This window comes from Lagopus muta, chromosome 1 (genome assembly GCF_023343835.1).
Source record: "Lagopus muta isolate bLagMut1 chromosome 1, bLagMut1 primary, whole genome shotgun sequence".
Classification (NCBI taxonomy): Eukaryota; Metazoa; Chordata; class Aves; order Galliformes; family Phasianidae; genus Lagopus; species Lagopus muta.
In genome coordinates, this window is record NC_064433.1 from 12,222,032 (window position 1) to 12,242,158 (window position 20,127).

Below are 20,127 nucleotides of genomic sequence, written 5' to 3' on the forward strand. Positions count from 1 at the left end.
AAGCTTCTCAAACAGTAGTAGCAAACTCTGCCAGCATGCAGCTCGAAGCACCAAAATCAGGCTTGGACAGCAACTCCCTAAAAAAGCACCAAAGCTTCAGCACTGACTTCCTCTCCCCAAGCTAGCCACCCTTATCTTGGACACTGGTTTAACGGTCTGAAGCTAAACAGCCTATCACCACCATCACCTTAAAGAAAGTCTCAAACAAATGGCAAAAAAAGGAAAAAAGACAAATCAAAACACTAACATCACCTTCACAACTTAAGAATAAAAGCATTCAGCAGACAGTCAGTGACATTTTTAGAACAGGATCTGGACCTGACACCTAAGAGGAAGTGAGTGGTCTTCACAGACAGGCACTGAAGTCTCTCTGCTCTCAAGTCCACACAGTGAATTCAGAGCTGAGAAAAAGAGGGCTTAGAGCTTAATTTTGTTCCAGGAAGAAGTTACCCTTAGACAAAGAGTTACCAACCTTTCAGAAGGTCACAGAGATGCTGACCACAGACACATACAAGTTGCACCTACAAGCACATCAGCCTTCGCTCTCTGGCCCTCAGCTCAGCACATAAAGCTACATCAGCAGAAGTAATCAGGAAATGCTGTACAATCATCACAGAACACTTAAGCACACCCTGCCAGATCTCAGGAGGCCCACAGACACATCCAGAACTGCTGTTCTGAACAGGATGTAAACCCAGCGGAGGGAATCTGCCTGCTTTCCTAATGACTTCCCTTTCTTTCCCTGAAACAGGAGCCATTTCTGCAGGACACCACAGACACAGCAAAACCCAGCACTGCCTCTACAAAACATTGCTGCACAATTTCTAAAGGAAACCCAAAATATGATTCTTGTCTGATAATGAGACTGTGAAACACAGACCAGGCATTTAACCCACTTACAGCACTGTTCTGTGTGAGGACAACACACTCTGTTATTCAACTAGCTCTAACAAGCAGAGGTAATCTTACACAACCCGTGGCACATGCCTTTTTTTTTTTTTTTTTTTTAATTAAACACCCACTTTAAACAATGGAGCACCATTTCAGGTGCAATATCCTCATTAGGTGTCTCTCATTAGACCTGTGTAACAAGAGTTGCTGTCTTTGCAAGGTCTTACCCTGCGGCCCATCTCTATTGCCATTCAGCACACAAGATAGGAAAGAACAGCACAGAAACACAACCTGAACATTCTCACTGTTAAGGCAGTTATGCGTTGCTCAGTATCTCAACCGCCAACTTCCTTTTTACACAAAGACAAGTTGCATCTTTTCACAGGAAGTCACCAGCTTGAACATTCCACAGTGTCTAAGCTGATACTGAGACTGATCAGCACAGGTGACCAGCTGCCAGTTGCTAATGCAATTAGTTGGAGCTGCATTTATACTCTGAACTGTGACACAGTAATTACACAATCGCTTGTCCATGACCTCATATGAATGCACTGAAGACAGTGTTTTGATATGGGGGTTTTATTTCTTGCTGTAAATGAAATCCTACACCAGATATAGTAGCAGAAAAATCTATCAGAAATTTGTTCCTGAACAATGAAAGCAGAGTCTGAAAATAAAAAATATTGGATCTACTCAAACAGCCTCAACAAACGCAGAGGGATCGAGAACAGACTTTACTATTATGCTCAAAGGGCTGTGATTTGCAGCACAGAGCCCAGTAGGACAGCCACTACCAGAGAATCCCAGTGCTGATACCTTGGGACAATGCTACAAAACATTTTTATTGATGATGGGGATGGTGAGGTAACACACTCTCCTCAGCAGGTCTGCAGACAGTGTAAACCTGGAAGGAGGGAGCAGTTGATGCACAAGAAGGTCGTACTGCCAAGCCAGAAGGACCCCCGATAGGCTGCAGAGAATTGAGCCAATAAAAGTCTCACACAGTCAACAAGGGGAAGCACAGAGTACTGCACTGAATAATAAAGCCATGCCCCCATCCAGGCTGAAGACAAAACTGGCTGGAAAGTAGCCTAGATGGAGTTTGTGGTCCTCACAAATGACAAACTGACCATAAGCCATCATTAACAGCCTCCTGGACAGAATTAGGAAGAGCTCTGCCAGCAGGCTGATGGTGACAATTCTTCCACTTGACTAAGCACTGGTGTAACACATCTGGAGTGTTACACAGAACTCAGGGTCAGCAGCCCAAGACAGACATGGGCATACTGGAGTAAGTCCAGCAATGGGCCAGGAAAATGGCTGTGGGAGCACAGCATCACTCACAGAAAGAGAGGCTGAGAGAAGCAGGATTTCTCCCTGCAAGGGCTCTCCACCCTTGACGGAATCAACAGCTACTCCCAATTTAATATTGTCAGGAAACCTGCTCAAAACACCCTACAGTTCTACATCCAAGTCATTTATTGAAAGCATTAAAGTGAAATGGCCCTACAACAGTGCCCTGGGGTACCCCACTAGTGCCTGGCCAGCAGTTTGATGTAACCCCATTTATTATAACCCTTTGACACTATCTGTCAGCCAGTTGCTCACGTTACGTTTTTATCTAGCTGCAGAGGGGGCATTGGGTCCAGAAGGACAGTATGAGAAACAGTATAAAAGCTTTACTGAAATCTAAAAAGATAACACCAGCTGGCCCCTCCTGGCCAACTAAATGGGTGACTTTGTCATAAAAGGAAATTAAGTTAGTTAAGCAGGACCTTTCATTCATGAACCCATGGTGGCTGAGACCAAGAACCATACTGCCCTTCAGGTGCCTTTCAGGAACTCCGCGCAAGAAGCACTGTGGCAAGAGTTCTATTTTTAATCGCAGTACCTAACACAGTTGACAAGTTTATAATTAAAGTTTTAAATTACAAGCATTATAGCAGCTATGCTGAGAAAATGGTATTCAAGTTAAAATAAAAAACTCAGTATTAAGATTCAGCACTCAATCCAATTACAAAGGTTTTAAATACCGCTAAGAAAAACACTATGCAGTTTAACCTACCTTTCTGCAGTAACTTGATTTCTCCATTTTCTTTCTTTATTTCATTCATTATTTTGTGCTTCTTCTTCTCTTTTTGCTTCTTTTCCCTTTCTTTCATCTTCTCTTTGATTTGAGCTGAAATGCAAATATTTTATGATTAAGTGGGAACAGCAAGCTTTGTCACGTGCACATTTTGCATTAGTATTATGCAAGCCCTATTAAGAGGATAAAAGGTGTAACAAGGAAAACCCAGGACTTACAATATGGAAAGCTAATATTTATCTGCTGTATAATTCAACATAAGCTTATAGAACCTAGACCAGTTTTGTTCGTATTACACCAGAACTGTATCCAACAACTCAGCCTGTTAGCTCTACACAGTTAACAACCATTTTTATTTACTCATACAAACCTCTGTCCTTATTTTTCATCCAGATGCAGCTCTTATTTCTAGAAACTCAAGTTCCACACATTCAATTAGGAACAGGAGAACTGAGGGGTTTCTATTTTCCTGAATGCGCATCTGCACTAGAAATCTCACCTGACTTAAGGCATCCAAAGATGGCTCGAAACATGAAAGGTTTTCAACTGACAAAACAAATCTTTGTCCAGTTCACCAGCCACACCCATACTGTGCTAACAGCTGTAAGGTGTGACTAAGAGAATCAATGTGAGATGGAAAGGAATGCCAGTTCACTATTTGTTGGAAAAATCTGTATTTTCATAGAAGATCTCATTCAAGCAGTTATTTATTCATTTACTTTATTGCCAGTCACTCCACATTGTCATGTCTTTGTCGTTAAATTTCTAGGACTTATCTTTTCAAGCAGACTTTAGAATCACCTTTGAGATGAAGCATTTAAGCCTCACAACCAACACTGCAGGTCTCATTTCTCAGACCTCCTCTATGGATTTACTGGGCTTTTTAACCTCCTCAGGGAAAAAGAAAACCCCACTTTTTTCAGGCTTCTACACGATGCCATGTCTCAGAACACTTTGTCAGTAACACAGCTGAGAGGCAACACTGATGTGCCATTTATGGTGCTTGCATTCTTAACCCCACATGGACATAAGGAGAAACCTATTTACTTTACCCCACGCATTCATAGAAAATAAACACAGTTATCTTCAATACTAACAAACTGGAAATATTTATCGAAACCAAACAAAAGCCTTCAGTTCTGTAATGCAATATATGACCAAACTATTTCTGAAGCATGTCAATAGTTAAAAATTGCAAGGGTCTGACAGTCATCTACATAAACAAATGCTGTAACAACTGTGCAGCATTGCTACCTTTCATTCTAAAGTTTTCTAACAAAGCCATGGAACTCACGTGCCCAGCAGCCAGGAAGAATGCATTTTGGGTAAAGTCAAAACAAAAGAAAATAAAAAAAATGATGAGAGATGGCAAGTGGCACGTGTCTGCTGCCTATGCACAGATCAGTGCAAGCAGTGGAGAGAGAGAAAAACCTCTGATGGCACCAAAAACAAAAAAACAAGGAATAAGGTAGCTGTGCTTCACACTGTCAGAAGTCTTAGTTCCAAGCAAATGAAACAACCATGCCCAAGACCAGGCCTCCAATGATTCTGTGACAGAGGATTCCAGATCAGACAGATCTGTGCAGCAGACCACAGCACCCAGACATTTTTCTCAGCAGCACAAATCTGTATTTCCTAACAGCAGATGAACCAGATGTTAATCTTCCTCTCCAGTCAGCTCCCCTCACACAGACAAACCCCCAAATTGTAGATCCCAGCAACACAGAAGTATGAAGTAGACAATAAATTATACAACAGATTTGACCACTCTGAAAGCAGACTGTATGGGAACTGCTGAGTCACAGCCTGAACCTCTGACTGATCACCTGAGGCGAGCAGTGAGTCAGCCAGAGGAGCACAGCTGAAGGCAAGTCACCTAGACCTAATTAAGAGCTGCTACCAGTGGGGAAGGATCTCTTCTGGAGTTTTGTAAGTAAGCCCAGAATAGAGGTAAGCTTTCTATCCGTTCTCTTTTTGTTATCATTATCTGCTTTGCTAAACTCTCTTGTTTATTTTGTAATTATAACATCTTAATATTAACTGATTATACATAGACATTCACTCTGCAAGGAGGCAGTAACAGCAGGCTTGACTTGAAGCGTGCATCAGTGCTCAGCTCTGCCAGGATTACCATTATCATGGAAAAAAATTGAGATTTTCTCCCAGCATTTGCATACTGTTAAGAGGTACACTTGACTTCTATCACTTAGAAATCAAAGAGAGATTGAAGAGCACATACAAATGCTGAGCCTGGTTGAAAGAAGATGAAAAACAGACTGAAAGAATCCTTTATTGTAGGCATGAGACAAGCAACCCAGGCTGAGGAATTCTGCAGTTCTGATAGAAGCAGTGTGTAAGAACAGAGAATGAACCAAAAGTCTGTAAGAACCTTCACTTTATTTTCAGATCTAGAAAGCTATTAGCAGGGATGATGGCAGCAAGTTCCAGCCAAAAGAAACAATGGAAGTGTCCTGTGACCTCCTCCAGCAACAGCCACAAGCAAACGGTACCTGAAGATACCGTAGATGCATCCAAGGAAGGACTGGAACAACTAATTCCACTGCAGAAAGACAGGACCAAGCTACCACAGGACCAGGGCACAGACTGAAGAGAGTAAAAACAATTGAGAGTCCCAGCTGACAAGTATAAATTGTCAGGTTGCCTCCCTCTGAGCTGAATTTTCAGGTCAAACATCTTCAGAGGAAAATAAATGTTTTCTAGTCTGGCCAGCAGAACTCACACAGAGCTCTCAAGTTCTGCAGTGACAGATGGCCCATTTCACAGCTTCCAATGGGACACAGAGATAAAACACAACCAAATTCCCATAAGATTCAGTTTACCACAAAGGAAACTGCAGTCAGTAACTTGTAAAGCACCCAACAGAGCATACAGTTCATACACATGGTTAAGATGCACATCTGGCATCTAACCAGGACAGACAAGCTCAGCTCTCCAAACAGTCTCCACACAAACTCCTGCCTACATACGGTGCTGCCCAGAACATCTGCTACAGTTCAGTGCAGGCTGGAGCTTCCTACGAGTTTCCAAAAAGCCCCAGAACAACATCCCTTTGAGCGGCTTCTCCAATAGAAAGGATCAATCCCCTGCAGCTGTACACCACATAATCCAAATCTCACTTCCTCAACCAAGAAACAAGAAACCTCTTCACAACACGAAAAGAAAAGCCCATTTTAAGACAAATGCACCCTCTATTAGGCAATTAACAACCTACGTGTTGTACAATTAATGACTAATAGGACAAAACTTGTTTCACTGAGCAAGTTAACAGCGCTTGGAACTTCTCATATAGCTGCTAGATCTCTGAACAGCTACTACTGATACCAAACCTTGCTTGGTCCCTGCTTCATGTGTAGAGCAGCTCCACCTCCCAACCACAAAAAGGTAGAGGTGACTGGAGTAACCCTGCTGTGTCCATAAGATACTTTGCAGTGATCTTCCACCAATACCACTTCTAATACAGATGTAAGGGGAAGAAAGAAAAGGCTGGAGCTGCAGCAGTTAACAGGATAAGACAGTCCTCCAGGTGAGAATGTAATACAAACAGCAGCAACTTGGGACAAGAGAACATCAAGTACCAACAGCTACTACCTTGGTATGTCACAGCACTGCCAAGAGAACGGTTTGCCTTCACTATGATGGAGTACTGAACACTCAGAAAAGCAATCAATGAATTAAGAACTTTCATATACTAATGAGGAGATCAATCATCTGAGTCCAAAGGAAGGTGACGGGATCATTCAACTCACAGAGAGAAGTCCAGTTTTAACAGAAAAGTCTTGCACTACAAGAGAAAAAACAGCAGACACAGAGGTACCAGTGACTGGAAGCTGGATTCAACACTCCTACTCCAAAAACCATCCCACTGCATTCACTTTTTTCAGTTAAGATAACAAAATTAAATAAAGTACACAAAGGCACAAGTTAGTCACCAGAACAAGTCACCAAACAGCTGTGGAACTATCTGCCATAGGGTTGCTGTTTTTGGGGGGGGGGGGGCGGAAGCACTTTCCTAAAAGCTGATTAAAAAGTATTTTAAAAAACTAATGAACAAAAAGATGCTCAAGTCTAAATAAAAGATGAAACTAAGTCCTTTGATACAGTATAGGTTCACAGAAAGGTTTATGACCCCCTTGCCAAAACATCATCAAAACTGTAGATTACCTTTAAGTGAAGCCACCTGAGCATATCTACATATTAATCACTGCTTTCCCATTCCAGCAGGCATTTTCACAATACAAAGCTCAGTTTTATTTAAGCTGATTTATGTGCTCTTTCTCTCTTTTAACAAAGTTGCTCTGGTAAGGGATAACCAAAAGATTATTCAAGTACTGAATATGAGGATTTTTTTTTTTTTTTTTTTGTTCCATGGATCGAAATAATTTTAAAATTTTTTTAAATGTCCTCCCAAGTCTGCTCTGTCTGCTCAGAAAATGGAAAATATACCAATCTTAAATGTTACCATTGCAGGGCTTTGAGGGGAAGATGACAATCACGATGCCATCCATCACCGTGGAAGTGACAGGAAAAAGATAAACTATATATGATTCCAATTTAAAAAAGAAAAAGCAACGAAACGAGCCCCTGGGAAAATACCAATCCTTCTGTTGGACATCTGAGCTAACACCTCCAGCTTTATCAGCACATCACTCATAGCACAGTCCTTGACCTTAACATCAACCAGAAACCCACACAATGCACACGGTGAGAACCCAGCTGGATGATCAATGCCTCATGCTGCTCACCACTGGGTCCTGACACAGGGAACAGCCGACAGCGATTTCCCATCAGCCCAATGCCTACTTCTGCTACAATAACCTTCTTGTGACATACGGCACTCAAGGAAGCCAGCAGTCCACAAAAGCCTGACTTACGGCTCACTGCTGCTTCAGGGACTGCCTCCAAGGAGCAGGTGATCCTGCTCACATTATGCCATAGCAGCAACTTTTGCCACTTCTAACAACCACAGAACGGTTGTGGTATAGAAACAGCACATCCATGACCTCCAGTTTTGGGCCCCTCACTGCAAGAAAGACATTGAGGCCCTGGAACATGTTCAAAGGAGGGCAACAAAGCTGGTAAGGGGTCTGGAACACAGGGCTTATGAGGAGAGGCTGAAGGAGCTGGGAATGTTCAGCCTGGAGAAGAGGAGGCTCAGGGCAGACCTCATTGCTCTCTATAACTTCCTGAAGGGAGGTTGTAGTGAGCTGGGGGTCAGCCTCTTCTCTCACAGAATCACACAGAATCACAAGGTTGGAAACGACCTGCAAGATGGGAGATTCAGGCTGGACATGAGGAAGTGTTACTTTTCAGAAAGGGTGGTCAGGCACTGGAATGGACTGCCAAGGGAGGGGGTGGAGTCACCGAGCCTGGGGGTGTTCAAGGAAAGGCTGGATGTTGTGTTGAGGGACATGGTTTACTGGGAGCTACTGGGAATAGGTGAACGGTTGGACTGGATGATCTTGAAGGTCTTTTCCAACCTTGGTGATTCTATGATTCTATGATTTTCTATGAAAATACAGCAACAGCAGTGTGCCTTGTGCTACATACAGGCAGAAAAAAATCCACTGTGAAGACATCTTGCACCTCCTATTCTAAATGAATGCACACAGCTAACTGAATTAATTCAGGCTGTAAAAGGAGTTTTCCACTTCCTAACTAGATATCTTCTCACAGTGATTGTAATGCCTTCATGAACAACAAATACTGACACAAGCTGACAGATCGTACCACTGAGATTTCAGAGATGTGATCAGTTCTTTACTGCAAGCTTTCAAGAGAAAAAGGAAAATCAAGAACATACTGAATAAGTGAAAAATGCTCTGCACTGGATTATGCACAAAGTAGCAGCTGTCACATTGTGAAGTTTGCACCTTCAGGCCTACACTGCAGCTTGGACGTCTGCGCGTTACAAGACAAGCTTCAGAACCTTGTCAGGAGCCAAAAGCTGCAGCTGCTTCGCATCAGCTTTCCAGATGGTAACCCACATTAGTAGTCAGCCAGAGATTATGTTCAAAGTATCCTGCCTCTCCCTCCTCCCTTTGATTTAAGGGCTGTCACTGCACATCAGGCAACATATTTACAAACTACTTCTAATGGACACCATCAGTATGGTGAACATCAGCAGTACCAGAACCAAAGGTAAAGGGGATGAGGAGGGCGGCCCTGCGGTCATCTTTCCATTGGTTTCTCCTACTCTCAATGCAAATATCCATGAAATAAAACCCCAAAAACTCACCTCAGTGTGGTACACAGACATGTTATGTGCATTTAATGTAACCACGTTAACGGTTCTGTCACCTGCATTTGTATCCTGTCAGACAACCCCTGTACTGTTGTTGAGCACACTCCTGACTTGTCGTACAAAAAGAAACCCTTAAAATACTTGTGAGACAAAAGAAGTCCCAGCAGTTTTTTATTGAAAAAAAAAAAAAGGAATATTTGATAGACAACCCATTCAGTAACTCAAGTTTAAAATGCACAATATGACTAAAGAAATCCCCTTGCCAGCTGAGTGCATTCCCCCAACCCCTCCACAAATGGGAGGGAAGGAAGATCTTTTTCAGAAACAGAAAACCTGCAATTACTTTCAACTTCATCTCCACCATTCCTCTGATCTTTGCAGTTTGAAAGGAGACCTTCCACATGCAGCGGCACATGAGCCAATGTGAAGCACAAGCACTGGAGAATTGCATCAGAAATCAGCAGCAGAGAACGTGGCAGCTGCAAAAACAGCCTGCAAAGAGGTTTCAGGTCTGACCACTCAGTGCACTTCCCTCAAGTGAGAAAAACGACCTGCAATTCTACAACCAAAGGACTGTGGTGCTTCCAGACAGGAACAAAGAATTCAGAGGAGAGGCCTCACGAGTGTGGATGTGACTGCTGAACCGAGAGCAGCTGGGGGCAAAGATGGTGTTTGAGTTAAACAAGACAGTACCAAAAAACAGGGAAAAGGAAGGAGAAGGGATCAGAAAAAGGTAACGTTTAGCAGAAGGAAAAAGACAACCTATTTCATCAGATGGTGGCCCCAGATCTAAAGCAGGGAAACAGAATAATGTCCAAAGCTTTCTCCAACCCAATTTAGACCATGAAATGAGCCTCTACCAGATGCAAGCTGAACTCAAAAAGTCTGAAAAGTGCTATGTTTTACAGGTTTACAAACCAGAAGTGCCATGCAAGTCAAAGCCACAAAGGTATCTGAAGAGTCGCTGGCAACTGTTCTAAAATACTATTTAATCTATGTTTCAAAGGCAGCAGGAGGCAGGAAAAAAAAACCTAAGAGCTACAGAACCATACTCAGCTTTGCTTTCTTGCTCACATGGGAAAACCCCATCAGCAAGTTAAAAATACCAATCTCGTTTTGTAATTGCTTGCATACTGAGGCAGCCTTATCAGCAAAGACATCATTGAAAGAAAAAAAAAAAAAAACTGAAGGAGGGAAGGAGAGAGAGGGAAGCTGTATGCAGAAATGGCAAGGAAACACAGAAGATGTTTGATGAATTTGGCTCGGGCCCTGCAGTAAGCCTGGAACAAAACAAAACACAAAAACAAGCCGCCCTAGGCTGATGAAGTGGGGAGTGGCTCATCTGAGCTTTGCACTGCTAACAAAACTATTTCAACTATGAACTGCTCGAGCAGGCTATCAGTTAAATAACTAACTGAACTGGTAGAGTCATAAACTGGTAAGGCAGACATTTCCATCAGATTCACACCATGTTTTTAAAACAAAACTAGTTACGTAACTTTTAATTCCATTACCCAAAATAGACTTGTCAAGTAAAATTTAAGCTTATTTTAAACAGACTCGATCCCTCATTTGCAGGATAAGTTACACAGGTGGCAAAGTGCTCTTCCCAGCTCTCTGCATGCCAGACTATTACCCTGAGACTCACTGTGCTCCCTCCATTCACCTCCTCCAGCCACAGGCTGGCAGGCCTGGCTATGACTCTGCAAGTTCAAGGTCCTTCCAGTGAAGGAAAAGATCAGAAAAATCATAGAGTGAACATTTGTTCAAGGAAGGAGATACGAAAACACCTCTCAAAGTCATCATCCATCTGTGCCATAACCAAGCTCAACACCTTGGGCACCTCACAGCCAGGCTCTGCAGCCTCAGAACCGCACTGCAGGCCAAGGACATCAGCTCTCATATTCAGCTCTTCTAGAGACAGTAGGTGCAAAAGAAGATGGTAGGTGCAAACTCCTCACCATTTCCTCCTCTGTGTCAACACACCATGCTATCAGCACTACAGTTAGGAGAATGCTATGGGTACCACTCCATTTGCAAGCCCTGTGATGACCATTTTCCAAATCCAGCCCTCATGTTCCTTCACTCCCCATCACTGTGCACCGTGATGCCTCCTGTTGCCCCGCAGTCCCAGCAGCCTCGTGGCACACGTCTGGCCATTCCTCCCCCTAACTTCACTCCTCATTTTCCCTGCTCTAAGCTCACACAGGCCCTTCCTCCTTTACCAGCTTTTTCTCCCAGCTCAGTAACTGCTCCACACAGAAGGGTATGCACATAGCTCAACACAGATCAGAAGCCCAACTCCCAGCAGCCTCCTCAGCACCAAGCTCACTGCACCTCTTGTACCTACATGCAATTCACATGCACTTCAGTTGCAAAGGAGACAGTGGAGTTTTTGCACCTTCAGAACCTCGTAACAACCATGGAAGTCTCACCTGTCCCACCTGCTTACTTTTCAATCACTGTCATTTCTTTTAGATCACAGCCTCCTAAGCTGCACCATTTTCCTTCTGGCAGGCAAGAAACTGACATATCTATCAGTTGTGAATGCTAAGAACAGTACTGCCAATCCCATGTTGCTGCTCATTTTCCACAGCACTGCAAGCAAAGAAGGCTGCCTAACCACAGACTGCAGAAAAAGCAGACTGCAGAAAAAGCAGACTGCATTTGCCTGCGTTAGGCTGATTTTCAGAAAGTATTACCAGCTATACATATGACAGCTTTTACAAACTCATTCATTTAGGAGGGACACATTTAATCCCTACCTTCTCCCTATATAATTTGTGCAAGCACGCCTCTCAGATTTTTTGGTTTTGTGGGTGTTTTGTTTTTTAATTATATGAAATCCTTTAAGCTGACCATCATCACACCTGCAGGCTGCCTACACTTCTCTCTCCCATCTTCCTCTTCCTCTATCTTTCCTTCCTTTTCCACAGCATCTAACTATGAGCTTTTCACCCCATACCAAGATCACCTCCCTCTTGAACAACTTCTGAATGCTAATTCCTCCCTCCTTCATGGAAGGATCTTAAATTCACTCACTCCAAAATACCCTGCACCCTGAAATCCTCTGGTATCCTCTTCTAGAACACACCACCCTCCCCCTGCCTTACCATACCACTCTTCATCTTCCTCTGCAGTGAGCATTCTGAACGCCCTCCCTCATTCCCCTGGGTCATTCTTTTAGTCCCTGCATCATAATTGCCTTCCTCCTTCCAAGTAAATTATTCACACTATCAACAGCACAAACCTGATCTTTAATCTACAGTCCAATATGGAGCCATTTCTAAAAGGCAGGATGCTCACGGCAGAGAATGCAGTGCACCCCACAATTCTGAAAAAAAAAATACACAGTTCAGTGAACACAAAGTTTTCCAACCCTGCACAAAACTGTCACCAAGTTATAGTTACAGAAACCGCTTCCTCTAAACAAATCTTGAGACCCTGACACCATAAAGGGATCGTTTGCCTTGGAAAATGTTGTTTGTTGCCTGTATTCAAGCTTTCAAAAACAAATTAAAGCTAAAAACACCTGTTCTGAGCAAACAGCAGTTAAAACTTTGTGCTCGTCACAAAAAGCATCCTTCCCTGCTACAGGATGTTCTCTATCAGGCTTTTACCAAGGTAAATAATGACTCCATTGACACCATCACTGTCATCATTTCTCTCACCAACTTGCAAGAATATTTCATCCCATTACTGTAATACTGTTCTTATAGATTTATTAGCACAGTGGCATAGGACATCATGGCAATCCAAGTGAATATGGTTATTACTTCCACATTTTGGCAAGGAAGATACAGTGGGAGTTTCTCAGCACCTATTGAGCACAACAAAAAGGTTTCACCAAAACTAAGTTTGTAATGAAAATTGTTTCTGAAGATTTTTCACAATTCATCTTTCAAACAAGAATGAAGAAAAGGAAGCTCATCAGAACTGAAATATTTGAAAGCATTACAGCGATGCACTTTGAGCCTGCTTGTACAGCAGTGATCAAGACCCCAACAGGAAGATGCATACAATGTGCTCAACCAAAGGAACACACACAGTTCAAAAAAAGAAAAAAAAACAAATCTCAAATGTAACCTGAATATCTAAAGCTGAACCAGAGACTCAGATACTAGTGGGAACTAGCAGAAAATGCAGCTGGACAAAAAGTGGCACACTGAGAATTCATCTTCACCTTGGAAGCACAATGTAGAAGCCAAAACTAAAGCAAGCTCGGCCTACATAAATGCTAGAATTTATCTTTCCTTTGAAAGAAACTTCATCAGAGCAAACGTTTCAAGCTCTTTCTTTTTTAACATAAATGCAATCGCACCAACATCTGCTTTAAGGTCACCGAAGACCAGGAGAGGATATACTGGAAATAAAAAACAGATTCGTGCACCGCCTCGCACTTTCTAAGCGCCCACCGTCGGTCTCTGCCAGCACCAAGTTCGGCCTAACGCCTCATCCAGCGGCAACGGCAATTTGAGTCCTTCCCAGGAAGGAGCCAAGGCAGCGCTCCGCAGCATCGCTCAGCAGCTTCCAGCCAGGAGCCCCGGGAGCAGCTGCAGGAGCCGCGCAGGTCAGCACGCCTCAACGCAAAGGGCACGACTTCGCCCGTCAAATTAACGGCCCAATCAATGAGATGGCTTTTAATTCTTCACAAATATGTTTTGCGTAAACATACCGTCTTCTCCGTAGCAACGGCAGAAACTGAGTTCTGCTCGCAGATCTCCAGGCAATCACCAGACACCCAGACTTCCCTAATAGGTAAGAAAACCTCAGGCCTCTGGCAGCTTCTGCCTGACGCCATAGCTAATTCCACACCCCCTTTTTTGACAGCGTTGAAGGCGGTCGGGCCGCCGCCGCCTTCCCGCGCACTTACCGCTCGTTACGTTACGTTACCGCGCTCCCGCGGAGCCGACGCGCGCTTCCCCTCCCCTGCTCGGCACGGCCGTCCCGCTGTGCCCCGCACCACACGGCTTCCCGCCCCGCACGGTGCTGCCCCCGGCGCCCCGCCCCGCCGCCGCTCCCGGCGCGGCGCCCACCTTTCTGCAGCAGCAGCTTCACCTCGCCGTTCTCTTCCCGGCCCGCCGCGCTCAGGGCCCCGCCGCCATCTCCGAGCGCGGGCAGCGCTCCGTGCTTCCTCCTCTCCTTGTCTCGCTTCTCCTTCGGCCTCTTGGGCTTGGCGGCCTCTCCGGCCGGAGCCGGGCGGTGCCGATGGTGGCGGTGCTGCGGGCAGGACGGGGAGGGAGAGGCGGCGGACGGCAGCAGCAGGGCGGGCGGCAGCAGCTTCCGGGGCAGCGGCGAGGGGAAGGCGAAGCCGGCCGCGCTAACAGAGGGCCCTGGCGGCAGCGCGGCGAAGCCCCACGCCGCGGGGTTGCTGTAGCTCGGCACCGCCGCGGGCAGCGGCTGCTGCTGCTGCTGCTGCTGCTGCTGCTGCTGCTTGCCGCTCCCGCTCCCGCCGCCGCCCCCTTCGCCGTTGACGCGCTTGGTACCCTTCGGGCCCCTCTCGTCGGCTCCCTTCAGCTTCTTGGAGGCTAGCTGCGACCCGCGGGAGGCCTTCGCGTCCGGGCCCGGCCTGACGCAGAACGACTCTCGCTCCGGCGACGCCGCGCCACGACCGGAGCTCGGTGGCTCCGCCATTTTGCGCTCCTGCTTCTATTTACTCTCGGCTCGCCTCAACCGACAGAACCGGGAGGGACGAGGGGGCGCCCCCTCCTCGCCCAATCGGCGGAGGCGGCGCCGGAGAGACGGCGCGATCGGCCAATGGTGTGGCGGGGAAGGGGCGGGCTCTGAGGGGATTGGGGGCGGCGAGCTCGGCCGAGTGCGTAGTTGGGGAGCGGGGGCTGCGGGCGCTGCAGCTCGGGGGTGGGTGGCGCTCGGTGGGGCGGGGCCCGGCTCCAGCCATAACCCCAACCCGAAGCCCAGGCCGGCGGCTGTGGCGCGGGGCGGCGAGGCGGTGGCCGGCGCGTGGGGCTGCGTCACGGGGAGGCGCTCCTCGGAGCCGGCGCGGTCGGGCGGAGGAGTGCTACGCGTGAACTGACCGCGCGTGGCGGCGAGTTTCCTTGGGAACGTTCCTTCCCGGCGCAGTGGGAAGAGCAGGGCAGCTCCCGCTGCGGGCTTTGTCTGTCGGGCCGCTGCCGAGCGGAGCGCTTTGTTGAGTTTTGCGTTCGCTGCGTAAGAAGATGAATAAAGCCCGGAGTTGGGCTTTGGGATTGGTTGTGCTGTTCTTTCCTGCTTCGAGCCTTGTTTCCTTTTGAGCTGCTGCTGCCGGGCTGTACGATAACCTCACTGCTGACATCCAGACGTGGCCCTCGCAGGAATGTATCGCCTGCCCGAGGCAGGACGAACAGCCCCTGCCTTCTGGTACCTCTGCAAATGAGGAGTTTATGCACCTCGTGGCAACTCTGCAGGCTGTAAAGCCCTGAGTCCCTGCTGCTATCAGCAGCACGTCAGCACTACGTCAAGCCCATTCGGTACGCTTGTGCTTTGGGTGAGATATCGCTGTACGCTCAAGCTCTCAGCTTTGGGAACGTTGAGAAACAAAAGAACAGCGCTTCTAAGGGCTTCGATCTTCAGCAGGAGGAATCCCTCGTGCTTTCACCCAGAGGAAACTGGCACGGCCCCCGGAGCCTCCCTGCGAAGCCCGGCCCCACGCCCGCGGCCCAGAGGCAGCGCGGCCAGCAGCACGAGGATGTTCCCTTTGCTTTCCCAGGTAGCACGTTCTGCTTGTAAACACAACGCCAAGTTTTCATTGGTTCGTTCTTGTGAAATTTCCATGGCGGAGCGAGGTGACATAGTACCCAATTGTGTGTAACTGTTGCTTGTTGGAGTGCAGTGCGGCTAATGTTTGGAGGCTTTCTGCTGCTGTCTCCTATCCGTTTGTCAGCAAGGAAAATTATACAGTGCCTGAAATTCCAGTGCCAGCTCTGTGTTTAAGTTCTCCCGATCCTCCTGCAGTGTGGCACATGTGAAATAAGTGTTGTCCTCAGCCCTTCTTCAGCCCTTGCAGAGTGACAGAATGCATTAAATTGCTGTGCCGCTCTCACGGTGAGCATCCATCCCAAAATATTGAAATCAAATATCTGTGTGTCTTTCTTTGTAAATACAGGCCGTTTGGGAGTAGGTTGTGTTCAGTGTTACAATTAAAAGGCAGGCCTACCTTCAGTACTGCATGCAATATTTTACTACACTTTGATAACAGTGGGAAGGCAAAATCTGTACAAAGCAATGAAAGAGCGCATCTTGCAGAAGTACCTGTTTAGAATCACAGATTCATTCCAATGTAAAAAAGAAACAGCAGAATAAATATGTTTATAGTAAAACATCAAGCACTGTCCGGTTCTGGGCTCCTCAGTTTAAGGAAGACAGGGAGCTGCTAGAGAGAGTCCAGCACGGGGCTGCAAAGATGGCTGGGGGCCTGGAGCACCGCCTGTGTGAAGAAAGGCTGAGAGACCTGGGGCTGTTCAGCCCAGAGAAGAGAAGGCTGGTGATTTCATCGCTGCTTATAGATATCTAAAGGGTGGGAGCAAGTGGATGGGCCAGACTCTTTTCGGTGGACACAAACTGGAATGTAGGAAGTTCCATACAAACATGAGGAAGAACTTTACTGTGTGGAGGACAGGATGCTGGGAGCTGCCTGGAGAGGTTGAGAACGCTTCTCTTCTGGAGATACTCAAAACCCGCCCAACTGCTTTTCTGCGTAACCTGCTGTAGGCAGCCTGCTGTAGCAGGAGCTGGACTAGAAGATCTGCAGAACTCCATCCCAACCCCTATGATTCTGTAAAAAAAGTTGCCCTAAAGCAGACTGTAACAGAGTGGTAAGCAGTGGCTGTGTGGCAGCCCTCACCCTGCAGTGGCTGCTCTGCGATTTATGAGCTCGAGAGCCTCTGTGGGAATCACTCATCTGCGTGGCTGCAGCGGGATACGGAACCCACAGTGCACAGACAATAGGAGCTGAGTTTTTCCAGAAGACTTTAAATGGATTGTGGAAACTAGATCGACGTGCTTCTCTCTATCATTCCGTGTGCTCTTAGGGACATCTGTGATCATTTTCAAGACCGTAAAAAACAAAAGAGGCAAAACCATAACAGTAAAAATGCCAGATGTGTATCAGTTCAGTGTCCAACACACATTAAGGATAAGCTTGGCAGAGTACTGCTTACTACAAACATATTGCCACTTTAATGAAAATAATTATGAAGTATCAAAAGCGAATGCAATGGATTATTAATCAAAACATTTGTTTAAATACACTGCCTTGTTGCACCTAAGTGCTGCACACAGACCGATCAAATGCCTTTGGCTTTATGCTCTTTGCCGCTGACCAGAGCAATGCAACAGAACCTTGCTGATGTCTCCAAACAAAAGTACGGCTTTCTGAAACATTATTTCAATTCTTGACAGCTTGGTTTCCAGGCACCCATTCTCTTGGTTTGGCATCCATTCAGTTTCTAGCTCAAGCGTGGAAATAAATGTGCCAAGAGTAAATTGAAAACATTTGATAACACTTAGGCATCTTCATACTGTTTTTTTGTCTACAAAATAAGCAAAATGCAATTATTGCTGCTATTACTTTTTTTCTTGCAGTTCATTAAAAGCCAATCTATTCACCTTGGAAAATCAAGGGGAAAATGAGCCTTCTTGTGTGTAGAGAATGTGCTTCCATCACGTCACAGTGTCATTAATTTTAGAAGACCAGAAAAGCATTGTTTTCTATAGCCACAGTTTTCAGTACAACCAGTGGTACATCCAAGCACTTTGCAATTAGCACCTGAACAATTGCACTCGGTGGGACAGCCGGGACTGGGGTGGCCCTGGAGTGGCAGCTGCTGACAGCACGAGCCTCGTGCAGCACTTGAAGAGTTCCCACCCCGTGCTGTGCTCTCACGTCCTTCACAACAGGCCTGGAGGGGAAGTTTCCCCACGGCCTTTCCTCTCAGAAACAGCTGAGGAACTTGTCCCTTTTCTGGCTGCTCAGGGTCAGACATTTGGAGCAGGGCAGACAGCCAGGGCCAGGAATGCCTTTTATTACAGCGTTCATCTGCCAACACTTCAGAATCCATCAAACCCACAGAAGGGAGGAGCTTACGTTGCAGAGAGGACCTGAAATAATCACATCATTTAATGTTGTTCCAAACACCATCTTACTGCCAGTCAGCTCTTAAAGCTGTGTGACGGCTTGCTCGTTCTCACTTAGCTCCTGTAGCTCTTTTCTGAAGCGTGGAGCAATGGAGCAAACTTGGGAAGTAGTGACCTACACAGTTTTAAATAATACCTTCCTGCAATTGAAAAGACAATTTGCTTTGCTGGTGTCTTCAAAGGACACAAAATAATGAAAGCCATTTAAGGGGCCCCTAGGAATTTTCATTTTAAAAAAGTGTAATTAATGACAGAAACATCAATATGCAAAAGGATGCAAGTGAAGCAAAACTCTACTTCCCTTCATTAGGGAAGGGAAGGGAAGGGAAGGGAAGGGAAGGGAAGGGAAGGGAAGGGAAGGGAAGGGAAGGGAAGGGAAGGGAAGGGAAGGGAAGGGAAGGGAAGGGAAGGGAAGGGAAGGGAAGGGAAGGGAAGTCCTACTCTTTTTTTTTTTTTCCAGCAAATATTCAGTTAGAAATGAGTCTTCAGCAAACACAGCTGCCTGTCTGTGACTGGAGTTTCAGCTTTGAGTGTGACAGAGGGCTCTATCTGCTCTCTAGGACAGGGAGCTGCTGTAGCCACGTTTCCAGGAACAAATAAGCTGAACTCTAACTGCCTGGACTTAAAATAGCCACATAGCTCATCGTTCTTTCAATACCAGCTTGTCTGTTCTACAGGAGCCTTGCGGCAGGAGAGCTACAGGCTTCACCACACAACCGTGAGTAGTATTGTAAATCTCATTTTTACCAGTACCTTTATATCAGCATGTCCTTCAGTCGATTCATTGGTTGCTTTACTGAAGTGAAAATACCAAGACTTTTTCAAAGATGAGGAAAGTTGATCAATAAAGCTAGATGAGGGCTGTAACTGAAGGATGAAGCAATATCTTACGGGCTTTCAAAGGCCGTTGTAACTGCAATAAGGATATCAAAATATAACAGCAGACACTTTTCTGTGTGTAAACAAAGTTCTTTGTTCAAGTATAATACAGACATTACAAAAAATACATATACCTATGTATATAGAAAGGCACATATACGAGGGTTGCTCTGAAAGTAATGCCTCCCCGTTTTATTATGTTGGCCCACAACATCAGAGGCAGATGTTGGTGGCATGGCAGTAGAGGTCGAACCTTCCTGCCAATATCCAGTCACATTTTGGTGCTGTGTGGCAAATGGCAGCAGAAGGGCAGAATGACAGAATGGCATCTGAGATAGAAGTGTGTATGAAACAAAGGAGAGGAGTTGAATTCCTCCGTGTGGAAAAAATTGCAGCCTGACATTCATCAACACTTGCTGAATGTTTGTGGAGACCAGCGTTCTCCAGGTGGAGAGTGGATGTGATCACAGTGAGGCAGTGTGTGGTGCATTTCAGCAGTGGTGACAGTGACAGTAGGCACCTCTACTGGTGCAGGCTGCTGTGAGCATAGCATGCAGGCTGTTGCTCATCTTTGATGAAAGTGCATTGCTAATGGCAGTGACTGTTGAAAAAATAGTGTTCGTAGCTGAGAATTTGCTCTACTGCATAGCGTTATTGAGCTCTTTGTATCCAGTGTAGTTTCCATGGAAATAAATAGGAAGCATTACATTTAGAGGAACTTACTTCATATCAAATTCAAAGTGAGAATCCCTGCAGCAGCTGCGTTCAGTGGGAGCTCCATGTAACCTCCAGCACACGCCTATACTGCGTCATGGGCAGAGGAGTAAGAGTGGTTCCAATGACTGCCCATTTACAAACGATTCCCAGCAAACCTGTT

At 45.9% G+C, this 20,127-nt stretch overlaps 1 protein-coding gene across 2 annotated transcripts in view; it reads right to left on the reverse strand.

Moving 5' to 3' along the window:
• RSBN1L (round spermatid basic protein 1 like) overlaps positions 1–14,954 on the reverse strand; it is a 47,144-nt gene extending 32,190 nt beyond the window's left edge. For both annotated transcript variants that reach the window (XM_048949689.1, XM_048949679.1), the window contains exons 1-2: positions 14,276–14,954; positions 2,957–3,070 (exon numbers count right to left, since the gene is read on the reverse strand). In XM_048949689.1, the coding sequence (XP_048805646.1) occupies positions 2,957–3,070; positions 14,276–14,873 (712 nt within the window). In that variant the 5' untranslated portion in view covers positions 14,874–14,954. The remainder of the gene's footprint in view (positions 1–2,956; positions 3,071–14,275) is intronic.
• Positions 14,955–20,127: the final 5,173 nt, after the last annotated feature.